The 17798-nt window shown below is 43.3% G+C and overlaps 1 protein-coding gene across 1 annotated transcript; it reads right to left on the reverse strand.

The window, feature by feature from the left end:
- Positions 1-10860: 10860 nt before the first annotated feature.
- Positions 10861-14735, reverse strand: LOC110514820 (leucine-rich repeat and calponin homology domain-containing protein 2-like). Its single transcript, XM_036972434.1, has 3 exons — positions 14411-14735; positions 12233-12544; positions 10861-10976 (listed from the first exon to the last, which is right to left on the reverse strand). The coding sequence occupies exons 1-3, from the start codon at positions 14601-14603 to the stop codon at positions 10861-10863; spliced, it is 621 nt and encodes a 206-aa protein (XP_036828329.1). The 5' UTR covers positions 14604-14735.
- Between the last annotated feature and the right edge of the window lie 3063 nt (positions 14736-17798).

Raw genomic sequence — 17798 nt, forward strand, 5'->3', positions numbered from 1 at the left:
CTTCCTGGGGTTTATTAGGATCATTATCTGTTTCTAAAGCAGCAGATAGTCTTCCTGGGGTTTATTAGGATCATTATCTGTTTCTATAGCAGCAGATACTCTTCCTGGGGTTTATTAGGATCATTATCTGTTTCTAAAGCAGCAGATAGTCTTCCTGGGGTTTATTAGGATCATTATCTGTTTCTATAGCAGCAGATAGTCTTCCTGGGGTTTATTAGGATCATTATCTGTTTCTATAGCAGCAGATAGTCTTCCTGGGGTTTATTAGGATCATTATCTGTTTCTAAAGCAGCAGGTAGTCTTCCTGGGGTTTATTAGGATCATTATCTGTTTCTAAAGCAGCAGATACTCTTCCTGGGGTTTATTAGGATCATTATCTGTTTCTAAAGCAGCAGATACTCTTCCTGGGGTTTATTAGGATCATTATCTGTTTCTAAAGCAGCAGATAGTCTTCCTGGGGTTTATTAGGATCATTATCTGTTTCTAAAGCAGCAGATACTCTTCCTGGGGTTTATTAGGATCATTATCTGTTTCTAAAGCAGCAGATAGTCTTCCTGGGGTTTATTAGGATCATTATCTGTTTCTATAGCAGCAGATAGTCTTCCTGGGGTTTATTAGGATCATTATCTGTTTCTAAAGCAGCAGCTACTCTTCCTGGGGTTTATTAGGATCATTATCTGTTTCTAAAGCAGCAGATAGTCTTCCTGGGGTTTATTAGGATCATTATCTGTTTCTATAGCAGCAGATAGTCTTCCTGGGGTTTATTAGGATCATTATCTGTTTCTAAAGCAGCAGCTACTCTTCCTGGGGTTTATTAGGATCATTATCTGTTTCTATAGCAGCAGATAGTCTTCCTGGGGTTTATTAGGATCATTATCTGTTTCTAAAGCAGCAGATAGTCTTCCTGGGGTTTATTAGGATCATTATCTGTTTCTAAAGCAGCAGGTACTCTTCCTGGGGTTTATTAGGATCATTATCTGTTTCTAAAGCAGCATATAGTCTTCCTGGGGTTTATTAGGATCATTATCTGTTTCTAAAGCAGCAGGTAGTCTTCCTGGGGTTTATTAGGATCATTATCTGTTTCTAAAGCAGCAGATACTCTTCCTGGGGTTTATTAGGATCATTATCTGTTTCTAAAGCAGCAGATAGTCTTCCTGGGGTTTATTAGGATCATTATCTGTTTCTAAAGCAGCAGGTAGTCTTCCTGGGGTTTATTAGGATCATTATCTGTTTCTAAAGCAGCAGATACTCTTCCTGGGGTTTATTAGGATCATTATCTGTTTCTAAAGCAGCAGATACTCTTCCTGGGGTTTATTAGGATCATTATCTGTTTCTAAAGCTGCAGATACTCTTCCTGGGGTTTATTAGGATCATTATCTGTTTCTAAAGCAGCAGATAGTCTTCCTGGGGTTTATTAGGATCATTATCTGTTTCTAAAGCAGCAGATACTCTTCCTGGGGTTTATTAGGATCATTATCTGTTTCTAAAGCAGCAGCTACTCTTCCTGGGGTTTATTAGGATCATTATCTGTTTCTAAAGCAGCAGATACTCTTCCTGGGGTTTATTAGGATCAGTATCTGTTTCTAAAGCAGCAGATAGTCTTCCTGGGGTTTATTAGGATCATTATTTGTTTCTAAAGCAGCAGATACTCTTCCTGGGGTTTATTAGGATCATTATCTGTTTCTAAAGCAGCAGCTACTCTTCCTGGGGTTTATTAGGATCATTATCTGTTTCTAAAGCAGCAGATACTCTTCCTGGGGTTTATTAGGATCATTATCTGTTTCTAAAGCAGCAGATACTCTTTCTGGGGTTTATTAGGATCATTATCTGTTTCTAAAGCAGCAGCTACTCTTCCTGGGGTTTATTAGGATCATTATCTGTTTCTAAAGCAGCAGCTACTCTTCCTGGGGTTTATTAGGATCATTATCTGTTTCTAAAGCAGCAGATAGTCTTCCTGGGGTTTATTAGGATCATTATCTGTTTCTAAAGCAGCAGGTAGTCTTCCTGGGGTTTATTAGGATCATTATCTGTTTCTAAAGCAGCAGATACTCTTCCTGGGGTTTATTAGGATCATTATCTGTTTCTAAAGCAGCAGATACTCTTCCTGGGGTTTATTAGGATCATTATCTGTTTCTAAAGCTGCAGATACTCTTCCTGGGGTTTATTAGAATCATTATCTGTTTCTAAAGCAGCAGATACTCTTCCTGGGGTTTATTAGGATCATTATCTGTTTCTAAAGCTGCAGATACTCTTCCTGGGGTTTATTAGGATCATTATCTGTTTCTAAAGCAGCAGATAGTCTTCCTGGGGTTTATTAGGATCATTATCTGTTTCTAAAGCAGCAGATACTCTTCCTGGGGTTTATTAGGATCATTATATGTTTCTATAGCAGCAGATACTCTTCCTGGGGTTTATTAGGATCATTATCTGTTTCTAAAGCAGCAGCTACTCTTCCTGGGGTTTATTAGGATCATTATCTGTTTCTAAAGCAGCAGGTAGTCTTCCTGGGGTTTATTAGGATCATTATCTGTTTCTAAAGCAGCAGATACTCTTCCTGGGGTTTATTAGGATCATTATCTGTTTCTAAAGCAGCAGATACTCTTCCTGGGGTTTATTAGGATCATTATCTGTTTCTAAAGCAGCAGATACTCTTCCTGGGGTTTATTAGGATCATTATATGTTTCTAAAGCAGCAGCTACTCTTCCTGGGGTTTATTAGGATCATTATCTGTTTCTAAAGCAGCAGATAGTCTTCCTGGGGTTTATTAGGATCATTATATGTTTCTAAAGCAGCAGATACTCTTCCTGGGGTTTATTAGGATCATTATCTGTTTCTAAAGCAGCAGATACTCTTCCTGGGGTTGATTAGGATCATTATATGTTTCTAAAGCAGCAGATACTCTTCCTGGGGTTTATTAGGATCATTATATGTTTCTAAAGCAGCAGGTACTCTTCCTGGCGTTTATTAGGATCATTATCTGTTTCTAAAGCAGCAGATACTCTTCCTGGCGTTCCACACAAAACAGGAAACATGACATAATACAGAACATCAATAGACAAGAACAGCTCAAGGACTGAACTACATCAATTTAAATAAATATATTTAACAATACACACTACATATCAATACACTCTACATATCAATACACTCTACATATCAATACACTCTACATATCAATACACTCTACATATCAATACACTCTACATATCAATACACACAAACAGGGGAGGGAGAGAAGGGGGGGAGAGGGACACAGGAACAGGGGAGGGAGAGAAGGGGGGGAGAGGGACACAGGAACAGGGGAGGCAGAGAAGGGGGGGAGAGGGACACAGGAACAGGGGAGGCAGAGAAGGGGGGAGAGACACAGGAACAGGGGGAGGGAGAGAAGGGGAGAGGGACACAGGAACAGGGGAGGGAGAGAAGGGGGGGAGAGGGACACAGGAACAGGGGAGGAAAAGGGGAGATGGACACAGGAACAGGGGAGGGAGAGAAGGGGATAGGGACACAGGAACAGGGGAGGCAGAGAAGGGGAGAGGGACACAGGAACAGGGGGAGGGAGAGAAGGGGAGAGGGACACTGGAACAGGGGGAGGGAGAGAAGGGGAGAGGGACACAGGAACAGGGGGAGGGAGAGAAGGGGGGAGAGGAACACAGGAACAGGGGAGGCAGAGAAGGGGGGAGAGGGACACAGGGACAGGGAGAGGGAGTGTCAGCTGACTGTGTAGATCTATAGAACTGAAGTCTGGACATCATGTGACAGATCTACTGGTCTGTTGGTCAGGTCCTCTATGGAGGTGAGCTGTAGATCCGTAATTTCTACCTCCTCCTCCTCCTGCTGCAGCTGCTGTTGGGTTAGAGAGGGGTCCAGGTCCCACGGGTCCAGAACAGCAATTCTAGAGGAGAGAAGGAAGTAGAATGGGTTAAAGAAACAATAGGAGAGACAAGTAGGGTAGAAAATACAGAGAGAGAAGGACTGGGAGAGAGGGGAGAGATGGGGAAAGAGGAGGAGAGAGAGAGGGAATAGAGAAAGAGAGGGAGATAGTGGGAGGAGCTGGGCATGAGAGAGAGAGAGAGAGAGGGGAGAGGTGGGGAAGAGGAGGAGAGAGAGGGAGAAGAGAAAGAGAGGGAGATAATGAGAGGAGCTGGGCGTGAGAGAGAGAGAGAGAGGAGAGGGGGTACAAGGAGGGGGAAAGAAGAGGGAGGATCAGAGAGAAAAACATAGAAAGAGGAAGAGAGAAAATGACAGAAAGAGACTACTTTTTCCAAATCTCTAACCTTCTTTCTTAGTGTACTTTCCTTGATGTGGATTAGGTCTGCAGTAAGGCAGTATAATACTCTGGCTTCAGCTGGACTGAGGTCTGCAGTAAGGCAGTATAATACTCTGGCTTCAGCTGGACTGAGGTCTGCAGTAAGGCAGTATAATACTCTGGCTTCAGCTGGACTGAGGTCTGCAGTAAGGCAGTATAATACTCTGGCTTCAGCTGGACTGAGGTAAGGCAGTATAATACTCTGGCTTCAGCTGGACTGAGGTCTGCAGTAAGGCAGTATAATACTCTGGCTTCAGCTAGACTGAGGTCTGTAGTAAGGCAGTATAATACTCTGGCTTCAGCTGGACTGAGGTCTGCAGTAAGGCAGTATAATACTCTGACTTCAGCTGGACTGAGGTAAGGCAGTATAATACTCTGGTTTCAGCTGGACCGAGGTCTGCAGTAAGGCAGTATAATACTCTGGCTTCAGCTGGACTGAGGTCTGTAGTAAGGCAGTATAATAATCTGGCTTCAGCTGGACTGAGGTCTGTGGTAAGGCAGTATAATACTCTGGCTTCAGCTGGACTGAGGTCTGTAGTAAGGCAGTATAATACTCTGGTTTCAGCTGGACTGAGGTCTGCAGTAAGGCAGTATAATACTCTGGTTTCAGCTGGATTGAGGTCTGCAGTAAGGCAGTGTAATACTCTGGCTTCAGCTGGTCTGCAGTAAGGCAGTATAATACTCTGGCTTCAGCTGGACTGAGGTCTGTAGTAAGGCAGTATAATACTCTGGCTTCAGCTGGACTGAGGTCTGTGGTAAGGCAGTATAATACTCTGGCTTCAGCTGGACTGAGGTATGTTGTAAGGCAGTATAATACTCTGGCTTCAGCTGGACTGAGGTCTGTAGTAAGGCAGTATAATACTCTGGCTTCAGCTCGACAAACTAACTCATGTCATGTGACCCTCCTGGGCACTGACTACAGATCAACAGACCAAGAACAGACTTTGCCCAAGACTCAGAGGCAGGAAACCATGCTGAGACACACAGGTAATAGATACAATGTACACTGATATTCACTGAGTTTACAAAAACCTTAAGAACACCTTCCTGATATTGAGTTGTTACTTTTTTAAACTGTGCATTTGTTGGTTAAGGGCTTGTCAGTAAGTATTTCACAGTGAAGTCTACACCTGTTGTATTCTGCACCTCACTATGTTGTTGTTGTTGTTGTTGTTGTTGGGCTTTGGTCATAAACACTGGTTCTGAAGAGCTACAGGGCTGTGCAGGCTTCTGTTACAGCCCAACACTAACACTCTTGATTCAGCTTATTGTTATCTTGAGGACTGGTTGAATCGGGTGGTCTTCAGTGCAGGGCTGGAACTAAAGCCTGCACTCCCTGTACCTCTTCAGGACCAGGTTAGGAAACCAACATATCTGTATTGAGTAAAAGACAGACTGCAGGGTTGGAACTAAAGCCTGCACTCCCTGTACCTCTTCAGGACCAGGTTAGGAAACCAACATATCTGTATTGAGTAAAAGACAGACTGCAGGGTTGGAACTAAAGCCTGCACTCCCTGTACCTCTTCAGGACCAGGTTAGGAAACCAACATATCTGTATTGAGTAAAAGACAGACTGCAGGTTTTTGTTAGCAGCAAAACAACCTTATTCTTTACTCTGATAAACCACAAAATGTTAAGCAAAGAATCATGGGTAATGTAGTTGCATGCACAATTCTTGAGATGAGTAAAAAAAAAAAAATGCTATGTAAATCGACATTCTTTATACTGTATTGCTGATAGGAGCCTCTTTCAGAGTTCTCACACCGCCTGGTAGAGCTCTGTCATTTCCAAAGTAAACATTGTTGTAAAAAGAGAAGAAGAAGAAGTATTGGAAGTTATTTTTTTTGCGTCGTTAGCAAATAGGAATTTAAGGTGGGATATTTGTTTCAACGGTTAAAGGGTTAATGGGGGTTGATCACAGTTTGGACATGGACACCTGGGTTGTGTTCAGTAACCAAGTAATTAAAAAACAGGAGTTATTTTTTATTTTGTTTAACCTTTATTGAACTAGGCAAGTCAGGAACAAATTCTTATTTACAATGACGGCCTACCCCGGCCAAACCTGGACGATGCTGGGCCAATTGTGTACAGTCATATGGGACTCCCAATCACGGCCGGATGTGACACAGCCTGGATAATGTTAAGGTAATGTAGCTTCAGGACTCACTGTTGGCATTGTCCATCTCCGGCTGGTAGAGTCTCTTCATTACACAGTGCTGTACGTGTCCCCTCCTCACACAGCCTGGCTGGAGCTGGGCTGCTACACAGAGACGCAGTTTCACACATCAACCCTGCATCCGAACCAGACACTTTACAGAAACCTCAACCCTCATTTTAACTCAAACCTCAATCTCCAAGAAAGAGAAGAAATGTAAAGTACCACATAGAAGATGTTTCAGAATGGATATTTTTCATAGTTCTAAGGTAGAACGTTAAGGTGTATACTTCATAGTTCTAATGTAGAATGTTAAGGTGTTCCAGAATGGGTATATTTCATAGTTCTAACGTTAAGGTGTTCCAGAATGGGTATATTTCATAGTTCTAAGGTAGAATGTTAAGGTGTTCCAGAATGGGTATATTTCATAGTTCTAACGTTAAGGTGTTGGAGAATGGGTATATTTCATGGTTCTAAGGTAGAATGTTAAGATGTTCCAGAATGGGTATACTTCATAGTTCTAACGCTAAGGTGTTCCAGAATGGGTATATTTCATAGTTCTAACGTTAAGGTGTTCCAGAATGGATATATTTCATGGTTCTAAGGTAGAATGTTAAGGTGTTCCAGAATGGATATATTTCATGGTTCTAAGGTAGCACGTTAAGGTGTTCCAGAATGGATATATTTCATAGTTCTAAGGTAGAATGTTAAGGTGTTCCAGAATGGGTATATTTCATAGTTCTAACGTTAAGGTGTTCCAGAATGGGTATATTTCATAGTTCTAAGGTAGAATGTTAAGGTGTTCCAGAATGGGTATATTTCATAGTTCTAACATTAAGGTGTTGGAGAATGGGTATATTTCATGGTTCTAAGGTAGAATGTTAAGATGTTCCAGAATGGGTATACTTCATAGTTCTAACGCTAAGGTGTTCCAGAATGGGTATATTTCATAGTTCTAACGTTAAGGTGTTCCAGAATGGGTATATTTCATAGTTCTAACGTTAAGGTGTTCCAGAATGGATATATTTCATGGTTCTAAGGTAGAATGTTAAGGTGTTCCAGAATGGATATATTTCATGGTTCTAAGGTAGCACGTTAAGGTGTTCCAGAATGGATATATTTCATAGTTCTAAGGTAGAATGTTAAGGTGTTCCAGAATGGGTATATTTCATAGTTCTAACGTTAAGGTGTTCCAGAATGGAACACCTGTTAGTTTGATTTCTACCTACAGACCCACCTGTTAGTTTGGTTTCTACCTACAGACCCACCTGTTAGTTTGGTTTCTACTTACAGACCCACCTGTTAGTTTGATCTCTAACTACAGACCCACCTGTTAGTTTGATCTCTACCTACAGACCCACCTGTTAGTTTGGTTTCTACCTACAGACCCACCTGTTAGTTTGGTTTTTACCTACAGACCCACCTGTTAGTTTGGTTTCGACCTACAGACCCACCTGTTAGATTGGTTTCTACCTACAGACCCACCTGTTAGTTTGGTTTCTACCAACAGACCCACCTGTTAGTTTGGTTTCTACCTACAGACCCACCTGTTAGTTTGGTTTCTACCTACAGACCCACCTGTTAGTTCCATCTCTAACTACAGACCCACCTGTTAGTTTGGTTTCTACCTACAGACCCACCTGTTAGTTTGATTTCTACCTACAGACCCACCTGTTAGTTTGGTTTCTACCTACAGACCCACCTGTTAGTTTGGTTTCTACCTACAGACCCACCTGTTAGTTTGATCTCTACCTACAGACCCACCTGTTAGTTTGATCTCTACCTACAGACCCACCTGTTAGTTTGGTTTCTACCTATAAACCCACCTGTTAGTTTGGTTTTTACCTACAGACCCACCTGTTAGTTTGGTTTCGACCTACAGACCCACCTGTTAGTTTGGTTTCTACCTACAGACCCACCTGTTAGTTTGGTTTCTACCTACAGACCCACCTGTTAGTTTGGTTTCTACCTACAGACCCACCTGTTAGTTTGGTTTCTACCTACAGACCCACCTGTTAGTTCCATCTCTAACTACAGACCCACCTGTTAGTTTGGTTTCTACCTACAGACCCACCTGTTAGTTCCATCTCTAACTACAGACCCACCTGTTAGTTTGGTTTCTACCTACATACCCACCTGTTAGTTTGGTTTCTACCGACAGACCCACCTGTTAGTTTGGTTTCTCCCCTACATACCCACCTGTTCGTTTGGTTTCTACCTACATACCCACCTGTTAGTTTGGTTTCTACCTACAGACCCACCTGTTAGTTTGGTTTCTACCTACAGACCCACCTGTTAGTTTTATTTCTACCTACAGACCCACCTGTTAGTTTGGTTTCTACCTACAGACCCACCTGTTAGTTTGGTTTCTACCTACAGACCCACCTGTTAGTTTGGTTTCTACCTACAGACCCACCTGTTAGTTTGGTTTCTACCTACAGACCCACCTGTTAGTTTGGTTTCTACCTACAGACCCACCTGTTAGTTTGGTTTCTACCTACAGACCCACCTGTTAGTTTGGTTTCTACCTACAGACCCACCTGTTAGTTTGGTTTCTACCTACAGACCCACCTGTTAGTTTGGTTTCTACCTACAGACCCACCTGTTAGTTTGGTTTCTACCTACAGACCCACCTGTTAGTTTGGTTTCTACCTACAGACCCACCTGTTAGTTTGGTTTCTACCGACAGACCCACCTGTTAGTTTGGTTTCTCCCCTACATACCCACCTGTTCGTTTGGTTTCTACCTACATACCCACCTGTTAGTTTGGTTTCTACCTACAGACCCACCTGTTAGTTTGGTTTCTACCTACAGACCCACCTGTTAGTTTTATTTCTACCTACAGACCCACCTGTTAGTTTGGTTTCTACCTACAGACCCACCTGTTAGTTTGGTTTCTACCTACAGACCCACCTGTTAGTTTGGTTTCTACCTACAGACCCACCTGTTAGTTTGGTTTCTACCTACAGACCCACCTGTTAGTTTGGTTTCTACCTACAGACCCACCTGTTAGTTTGGTTTCTACCTACAGACCCACCTGTTAGTTTGGTTTCTACCTACAGACCCACCTGTTAGTTTGGTTTCTACCTACAGACCCACCTGTTAGTTTGGTTTCTACCTACAGACCCACCTGTTAGTTTGGTTTCTACCTACAGACCCACCTGTTAGTTTGGTTTCTACCTACAGACCCACCTGTTAGTTTGGTTTCTACCTACAGACCCACCTGTTAGTTTGGTGTCTCATTACAGACCCACCTGTTAGTTTGGTTTCTACCTACAGACCCACCTGTTAGTTTGGTTTCTACCTACAGACCCACCTGTTAGTTTGGTTTCTACCTACAGACCCAACCTGTTAGTTTCATCTCTACCTACAGACCCACCTGTTAGTTTGGTTTCTACCATCAGACCCACCTGTTAGTTTGGTTTCTACCTACAGACCCACCTGTTAGTTTGGTTTCTACCTACAGACCCACCTGTTAGTTTGGTTTCTACCTACAGACCCACCTGTTAGTTTGATCTCTACCTACAGACCCACCTGTTAGTTTGATCTCTACCTACAGACCCACCTGTTAGTTTGGTTTCTACCTACAGACCCACCTGTTAGTTTGGTTTTTACCTACAGACCCACCTGTTAGTTTGGTTTCGACCTACAGACCCACCTGTTAGTTTGGTTTCTACCTACAGACCCACCTGTTAGTTTGGTTTCTACCTACAGACCCACCTGTTAGTTTGGTTTCTACCTACAGACCCACCTGTTAGTTTGGTTTCTACCTACAGACCCACCTGTTAGTTTGGTTTCTACCTACAGACCCACCTGTTAGTTCCATCTCTAACTACAGACCCACCTGTTAGTTTGGTTTCTACCTACAGACCCACCTGTTAGTTCCATCTCTAACTACAGACCCACCTGTTAGTTCGGTTTCTACCTACATACCCACCTGTTAGTTTGGTTTCTACCTACAGACCCACCTGTTAGTTTGGTTTCTCCCCTACATACCCACCTGTTCGTTTGGTTTCTACCTACATACCCACCTGTTAGTTTGGTTTCTACCTACAGACCCACCTGTTAGTTTGTTTTCTACCTACAGACCCACCTGTTAGTTTGGTTTATACCTACAGACCCACCTGTTAGTTTGGTTTCTACCTACAGACCCACCTGTTAGTTTGGTTTCTACCTACAGACCCACCTGTTAGTTTGGTTTCTACCTACAGACCCACCTGTTAGTTTGGTTTCTACCTACAGACCCACCTGTTAGTTTGGTTTCTACCTACAAACCCACCTGTTAGTGTGGTTTCTACCTACAGACCCACCTGTTAGTTTGGTTTCTACCTACAGACCCACCTGTTAGTTTGGTTTCTACCTACAGACCCACCTGTTAGTTTGGTTTCTACCTACAGACCTACCTGTTAGTTTTGTCACGACACTTGAGGACGTAGACAATGATGACGATGGTCTCCAGCACCAGAAACACAGCAGCAGAGATGGCTCCTATCTTCCAGGCTTCCAGACCTGATTCTGAACAGGGGATGAGAGGAGGAGAGGAGAAGAGAGGAGAGAGAGGTATGTTAACACAGCAGCAGATACGGCTCCTATCTTCCAGGCTTCCAGACCTGATTCTGAACAGGGGATGAGAGGAGGAGAGGAGAAGAGAGGAGAGAGAGGTACGTTAACACAGATGCAGAGATGGCTCTAATCGTACAAGCTTCCAGGCCTGATTCTGAATAGGAGATGAGAGGAGGAGAGGAGAAGAGAGGAGAGAGAGGTACATTAACACAGCATCAGACATGGCTCCTATCTTCCAGGCTTCCAAGCATCAGATTTTTACAGTGCTGTGTAGATGGGAAAAAGCTGCTCTTGAAATATTTTTTATAGGTTTGTCAAAAGAGAGATCAGGGTCCAGAGTAACGCAGAGGTCCTTCACAGTTTAATTTAGACTACCGCACAACCTTTCGAGATTCATTGGAAGATCTGACAACTCATCTCTTTGTTTTTTGGGGCCTAAAACTATCAAATCCATTTGTCTGAGTTTGAAAGTAATAAATTAGCCTCCATCCTCATTATGACCGAAACACTGGACACTAGTCTATCTCCTGTTTCTGTAGTGTGAGACAGCATGATGTACCAGTACACCCCCTGGACCGGACACTAGTCTATCTCCTGTTTCTGTAGTGAGACAGCTTGATGTACCGGGACACCCCCTGGACAGGACACTAGTCTATCTCCTGTTACAGTAGTGTGGTAAACCAAAGTGTGCCATTGGTTTACCGTTGTCCTGTCGATTATTGTTACCATGTCCGTTGGTTCGTGTGAGTAGCTGTGCTGTTTGGGATTTGTCGTGCCACGTATTTTGTGCAGGTGATTACGGGTCTCGTCCCGTGGTGTTACTCATTGTCTTATTTATTCGAGCTACTCCTCGCTCTTTTGTTTGGGATTCAACCCTGTGTTTTGTTTACGTTTTTGTTTGGTCTTCGGTCCCGTGCCGTCACACTGCACGCTGCAATTTGGGAAATAAAACCCCCTATTACGCATTCCTGCGCCTGTCTCCCGACACATTTAAACCAGCGTGATAAATACAGCCCTTAGCTGTGGTATATTGGCACTATATACCAGAAACCACAGATCTGCCTTATTGCTATAATACAGTTAGTTACCTGTTGTCTGTAGTTATAATACAGGATACAGTTCCCTGTTGTCAGTAGTTATAATACAGGATACAGTTCCCTGTTGTCTGTAGTTATAATACAGGATACAGTTCCCTGAGTTGTCAGTACCTGTAGTGACCTCCACCACCTTATTGGTCTCTCCTGACTCCTCCTCATTGGCCCTGGCAGGAATGTCCTCCACAAAGTTATCCAGAGTAGAAATGACCTCATCAGGGTCAAAGTTTAAAAGGTTGTCCTTAAACGTGATGATCTTGTTGGCGTCGTTCGACTCCAGATCCACACCCTCCAGGATCTCCTCCCCTCCCATGGTGTTGCTCTCCGTCTCTCCCCGAGGACGGTGGGGGCTGAGTGGGCTAGCGGGGTCCCGAGACTTCCCTGGTATGGATCTCATGGAGCCTTCAACTGGGTCCAGCAGCACTTCTAGAGGAGGGGTCAGATATTTGGCACACATGTGTGAATGAGAGTGAGAAGGGCCCAAAGCCTAGGGTAGGGGAACTATAGAGTGGACCTGACCTATGGAATGTAGGGGCTAACGTGTGTGTGTGTGTGTGTGTGTGTGTGTGTGTGTGTGTGTGTGTGTGTGTGTGTGTGTGTGTGTGTGTGTGTGTGTGTGTGTGTGTGTGTGTGTGTGTGGTGTGTGTGTGTGTGTGGAGTAATCTCAGTCAGAAAATTCAGTGCCTTATGAATGATTACATTGTCTCTGTAACCAACACATACGATCCCTCAGTCAAGCAGTGAATTTCAAACACAGGTTCAAACACAAAGTCCAGGGAGGTTTTCCAATGCCTCACAAAGGGCACATGTTGGTAAATTGGTCAAAAGCATTGAACATCCCTTTGAGCATGTTGAAGTTATTAATTACAATTTGAATGGTGTATCAATACACCCAGTCACTACAAAGATACAGGCATCCTTCCTAATTCAGTTGCCGGAGAAGAGGGAAACTGCTCAGGGATTTCACCATGAGGCCAATGGTGATTTTAAAACAGTTACAGAGTTTAATGGCTGTGATGGGAGAAAACTAAGAATGGATCAACAACATTGTAGTTATTCCACAGTACCAACATACATGACAGAGGGAAAAGAAGGAAGCAAATAATAATAACAGAATACAAATAATTCTAAAACAGAATACAAATAATTCTGAAACAGAATACAAATAATTCTAAAACAGAATACAAATAATTCTAAAACAGAATACAAATAATTCTAAAACAGAATACAAATAATTCTAAAACAGAATACAAATCATTCTGAAACAGAATACACATCATTGCAACAAGGCACTAAAGTAATACTGCAAAGAATGTGGCATAGCAATTCACTTTTATCCTAAATACAAAGTGTTATGTTTGGGTCAAATCCAATACATTGCTAAGTACCACTCTCCATATTTTCAAGAATAGTGTTGGCTGCATCATGTTATGGGTATGCTTGTAATCGTTAAGTACCGGGGAGTTTTTTTAGGATAAAAAAAAGAAACGGAATGGAGCTAAACAGGCAAAATCCTAGAAGAAAACCTGGATCAGTCTGCTTTCCAACAGACACTGGGTGTCACGTTCGTTGAATGGAGGAGACCAAGGCGCAGCGTGAGATGAACACATCTTATTTTAATGAAGACAAAGAAACAAACTACAAAAAGAAACATGAAGCTAAATATAGTGCTGACACAGGCAACTAACACATAGACAATGACCCACGAATTACCCAAGGAATATGGCTGCCTAAATATGGTTCCCAATCAGAGACAACGATAAACAGCTGCCTCTGATTGAGAACCAATCTAGGCAACCATAGACATACAAAACACCTAGACTAGTAAACACCCATAGACATACAAAACCCCTAGACAGGGCCAAAAACACATACATCACCCATGTCACACCCTGACCTAACCAAAACAATAAAGAAAACAGAGAATACTAAGGTCAGGGCGTGGCACTGGGAGATGAAGGCCAAATCTACACTGGAGTCGATTACGAAGAAGACTGTGAATGTTCATGAGCGGCCGAGTTACAGTTTTGACTGAAATCTACATGAAAATCTATGGAAAGACCTGAAAAATGGTTGTCTAACAATGATCAACAACCAATAAGACAGCACTTGAAGAAGTTTGGAAAGAATAATGGGCACAATCCAGGTGTGTAAATCTCTTAGAAACTTTTCCAGAGACTTCCAGCTGTAATGGCTGCCCAAGGTGATTCTAACATGTATTGACTCCGGGGGTTGAACACTTATCTAATCAATACATTTTTCTTTTGTTTTTCATGTTCCACTTCAGTTTACCTTGGTTCTCTGCTTGACTGGTTTCTGGTGTCTCCTCTTCAACGGCCTCTCCTCCTTCTCCTCCTCCTGCTGCACCTCCTCCTCCTTCTCCTCCTCTTGCTGCACCTCCTCCTCCTTCTTCTCCTCCTGTTTCACCTCCTCCTCCTTCTCCTCCTCCTGCTTCACCTCCAAGCTGGTCTGCAGCTCCTATCATCACTCCTTCATCTCTCTCTTCCTCTTCCACACTCTCTCCATCCCTTTCCTCCTCTCCCCCTATCGCCTCACCCCCTGCGTCCCCAATCACTACTTCAGCTCCAGCCTCTTCCTCCTCCACAACCACCACACTTTCCTCCATCCTTCCCTCCTCCCCCTCTCCTCCCACCACCACCACCACCTCCTCCTTCCCTCCCTCCTCTTCAACTGGCTCCCCCACTACCGACTGAGTAGTATTCATTTCCTCATAGTCTTCCACGCCCACCTCCCCACCTAACCCCTCACCTCCCTCATCTTCCACCTCCACCTCCCCCTCTCGCTCCTTCTCTCCTCCAGCCTCCTCAGTCACAGTCTCCTGCTCTGTCTGCACCTCGTCCTCCTCCACCATTTCGGTTGCTAATTTCTCCTCTATCGCCTCCTCCTCTCCCGCCGCCTCCTCCTCCTCTCCCTCCGTCTCCTCTACGTCTACCTCTCTTCCTCCCTCCTCCTCCTCTTCTTCTGGGAGGGTAGTTTCCTCCTCCTCCTTTTCTAGGAAGGTAGTATCCTGCACAACCTTTCCCTCAGTGAGGGGAAAAACAGGGGCCTCCACTAGTTGATCTTCCACCTCCTCTGCTATACTCTCCTCCTCAGACTCAGCTGCTGTCTCTCCCAGCACCTCCTCTCTCCCCGCCTCCTCCTTTACAGACACAGCTTCAGTGGCCTCCCCTTCTCCTCCAACCTCCACCTCCTCTTCCACCACTTCAGTCAAGGCATCCTCCTGTTCTCCTTGCTCCTCCACCTCTCCTTCCTCCTCTACCTCCATCACCTCCTGCTCCCCTCCTCCTCCTCCTCCTCCAAACTCCTCCTCCACTCCATCCTCTACTTCAACCAGCTCCTCCTTCCCCTCCCCTTGTACCTCCTTCAGCACTTCTCCCATAGCGGCCTCCACCACCCTCTCTACCAGCTCCTTCAGCACCTCCTCGACCCCCGGCTCCTCGGCCAGCTCCGAGGCCTCCTGCACGGCGTCCTCCACCTCCTTCAGGCTGGGCGTAGCACCCTCCGGGAGCACCTCCTCCTGCTCTGGTTCCGGAGGAATCTCTGGTGCCTCTTGGAGGGTTACTTCCATAGAGGGCAAGGTGGACGTTGACAGGTCTGCAACGGGGAAATACACACATATTTTACATGTAGAAATGTATTTTATAATATACACACACACAGAACCAGTCAAATGTTTGGACACACCGACTCATTCAAGGGTTTTTCTTTATTTTGACTATGTTCTACATTGTAGAATAATAGTGAAGACATCAGAACTATGAAATAACACATATGGAATCATGTAGTAACCAAAGAAAAGTGTTAAACAAATCAAAATATATTTTATATTCTTCAATGTAGCCACCCTTGATGACAGCTTTGCACACTCATTCTATATTTCAAAAGATTGATACTTACATATATTTGTACACATATAAACCTATTTTACAATATCTATTTATATTTCAAAAGATTGATGCTGAGAAGTCTGTGTGTGAGTGGACATGTCTGCATGGAGAAATAAAGTTCTCTAGTATATATGGAGGTTATTGAGGATACTGATACAACACGTCTTTACACTAGTGGCCATGTTCTGTTATAACCTCCACCCGGCACAGCCAGAAGAGGACTGGCCCACCCCTCAGAGCCTGGTTCCTCTCTACCCAGCACAGCCAGAAGAGGACTGGCCCACCCCACATAGCCTGGTTCCTCTCTATGTTTCTTCCTAGGTTTTGGCCTTTCTAGGGAGTTTTTCCTAGCCACCATGCTTCTACACCTGCATTGCTTGCTGTTTGGGGTTTTAGGCTGGGTTTCTGTACAGCACTTTGAGATATCAGCTGATGTACGAAGGGCTATATAAATCAATTAGATTTGATTTGATTTGACTAGTGGTTGAGCTGGGTTGGACCCTGGGTCTTTGTTGGCTTGGGAGAGAAATGCCAACAGTAATATTATAAATAGTAGTAGTTGACTAGCTATTACAAAGTATCGTGTTGCCTGACTCTCACCATTCTCTCTGCTGGAAAAGGCTGGGTTGATATAAATCTACTATTTTGGTTTATTGTCTTTCAAACAAGTAAGGAAAATTTATAAAATGTTATATTGTTTAGATAAATCACATTGCGTTTATGATGGGGTGTTTCATTTGGAGAGGACTTAAAAGCAAACAAAATATGGGTTAATATCACCACATCACAGTCCATGGACCACACATTGATGAGACACAACTAAGCACCATTAGTTATTACTAATAATTTATTACTAATTAATTACAGTTAATTACAGTTAGATAACATCACAATAGAGACACAGTAGAAAAACAAGAGAGACAGTAGAAAACCAGAGAGACAGTAGATAACAAGAGAGACAGTAGAAAACAAGAGACACAGTAGAAAACACGAGAGACAGTAGAAACAAGAGAGACAGTAGATAACAAGAGAGACAGTAGAACACAAGAGAGACAGTAGATAACAAGAGAGACTGTAGAAAACAAGAGAGAAAAACGAGAGACAGTAGAAAACAAGAGAGACCGTAGAAACACAAGAGAGACAATAGAAAACGAGAGAGAAAAACGAGAGACAGTAGAAAACAAGAGAGACAGTAGAAGAAAAAAAGAGAGACAGTAGAAAACAAGAGAGAAAAACGAGAGACAGTAGAAAACAAGAGAGACAGTAGAAAACAAGAGAGACAGTAGAAAACAAGAGAGACAGTAGACAACAAGAGAGACAGTAGAAAACAAGAGAGACCGTAGAAACACAAGAGAGACAGTAGAAACACAAGAGAGACAGTAGAAACACAAGAGAGAAAAACAAGAGAGACAGTAGAAAACAAGAGAGACAGTAGACAACAAGAGAGACAGTAGAAAACACGAGAGACAGTAGAAAACAAGAGTGACAGTAGAAACACAACAGAGACAGTAGAAAACAAGAGACAGTAGAAAAGCAAGAGAGACAGTAGAAAACAAGAGACAGTAGAAAACAAGAGACAGTAGAAAAGCAAGAGAGACAGTAGAAAACAAGATAGACAGTAGAAACACAAGAGAGACAGTAGAAAACACAAGAGAGACAGTAGAAAACACAAGAGACAGTAGAAACACAAGAGAGAAAAACAAGAGACAGTAGAAAACAAGAGAGACAGTAGAAAACAAGAGAGACAGTAGAAACACAAGAGAGACAGTAGA

The sequence above is a fragment of the Oncorhynchus mykiss genome, unplaced genomic scaffold (assembly GCF_013265735.2).
Source record: "Oncorhynchus mykiss isolate Arlee unplaced genomic scaffold, USDA_OmykA_1.1 un_scaffold_161, whole genome shotgun sequence".
Classification (NCBI taxonomy): domain Eukaryota; kingdom Metazoa; phylum Chordata; class Actinopteri; order Salmoniformes; family Salmonidae; genus Oncorhynchus; species Oncorhynchus mykiss.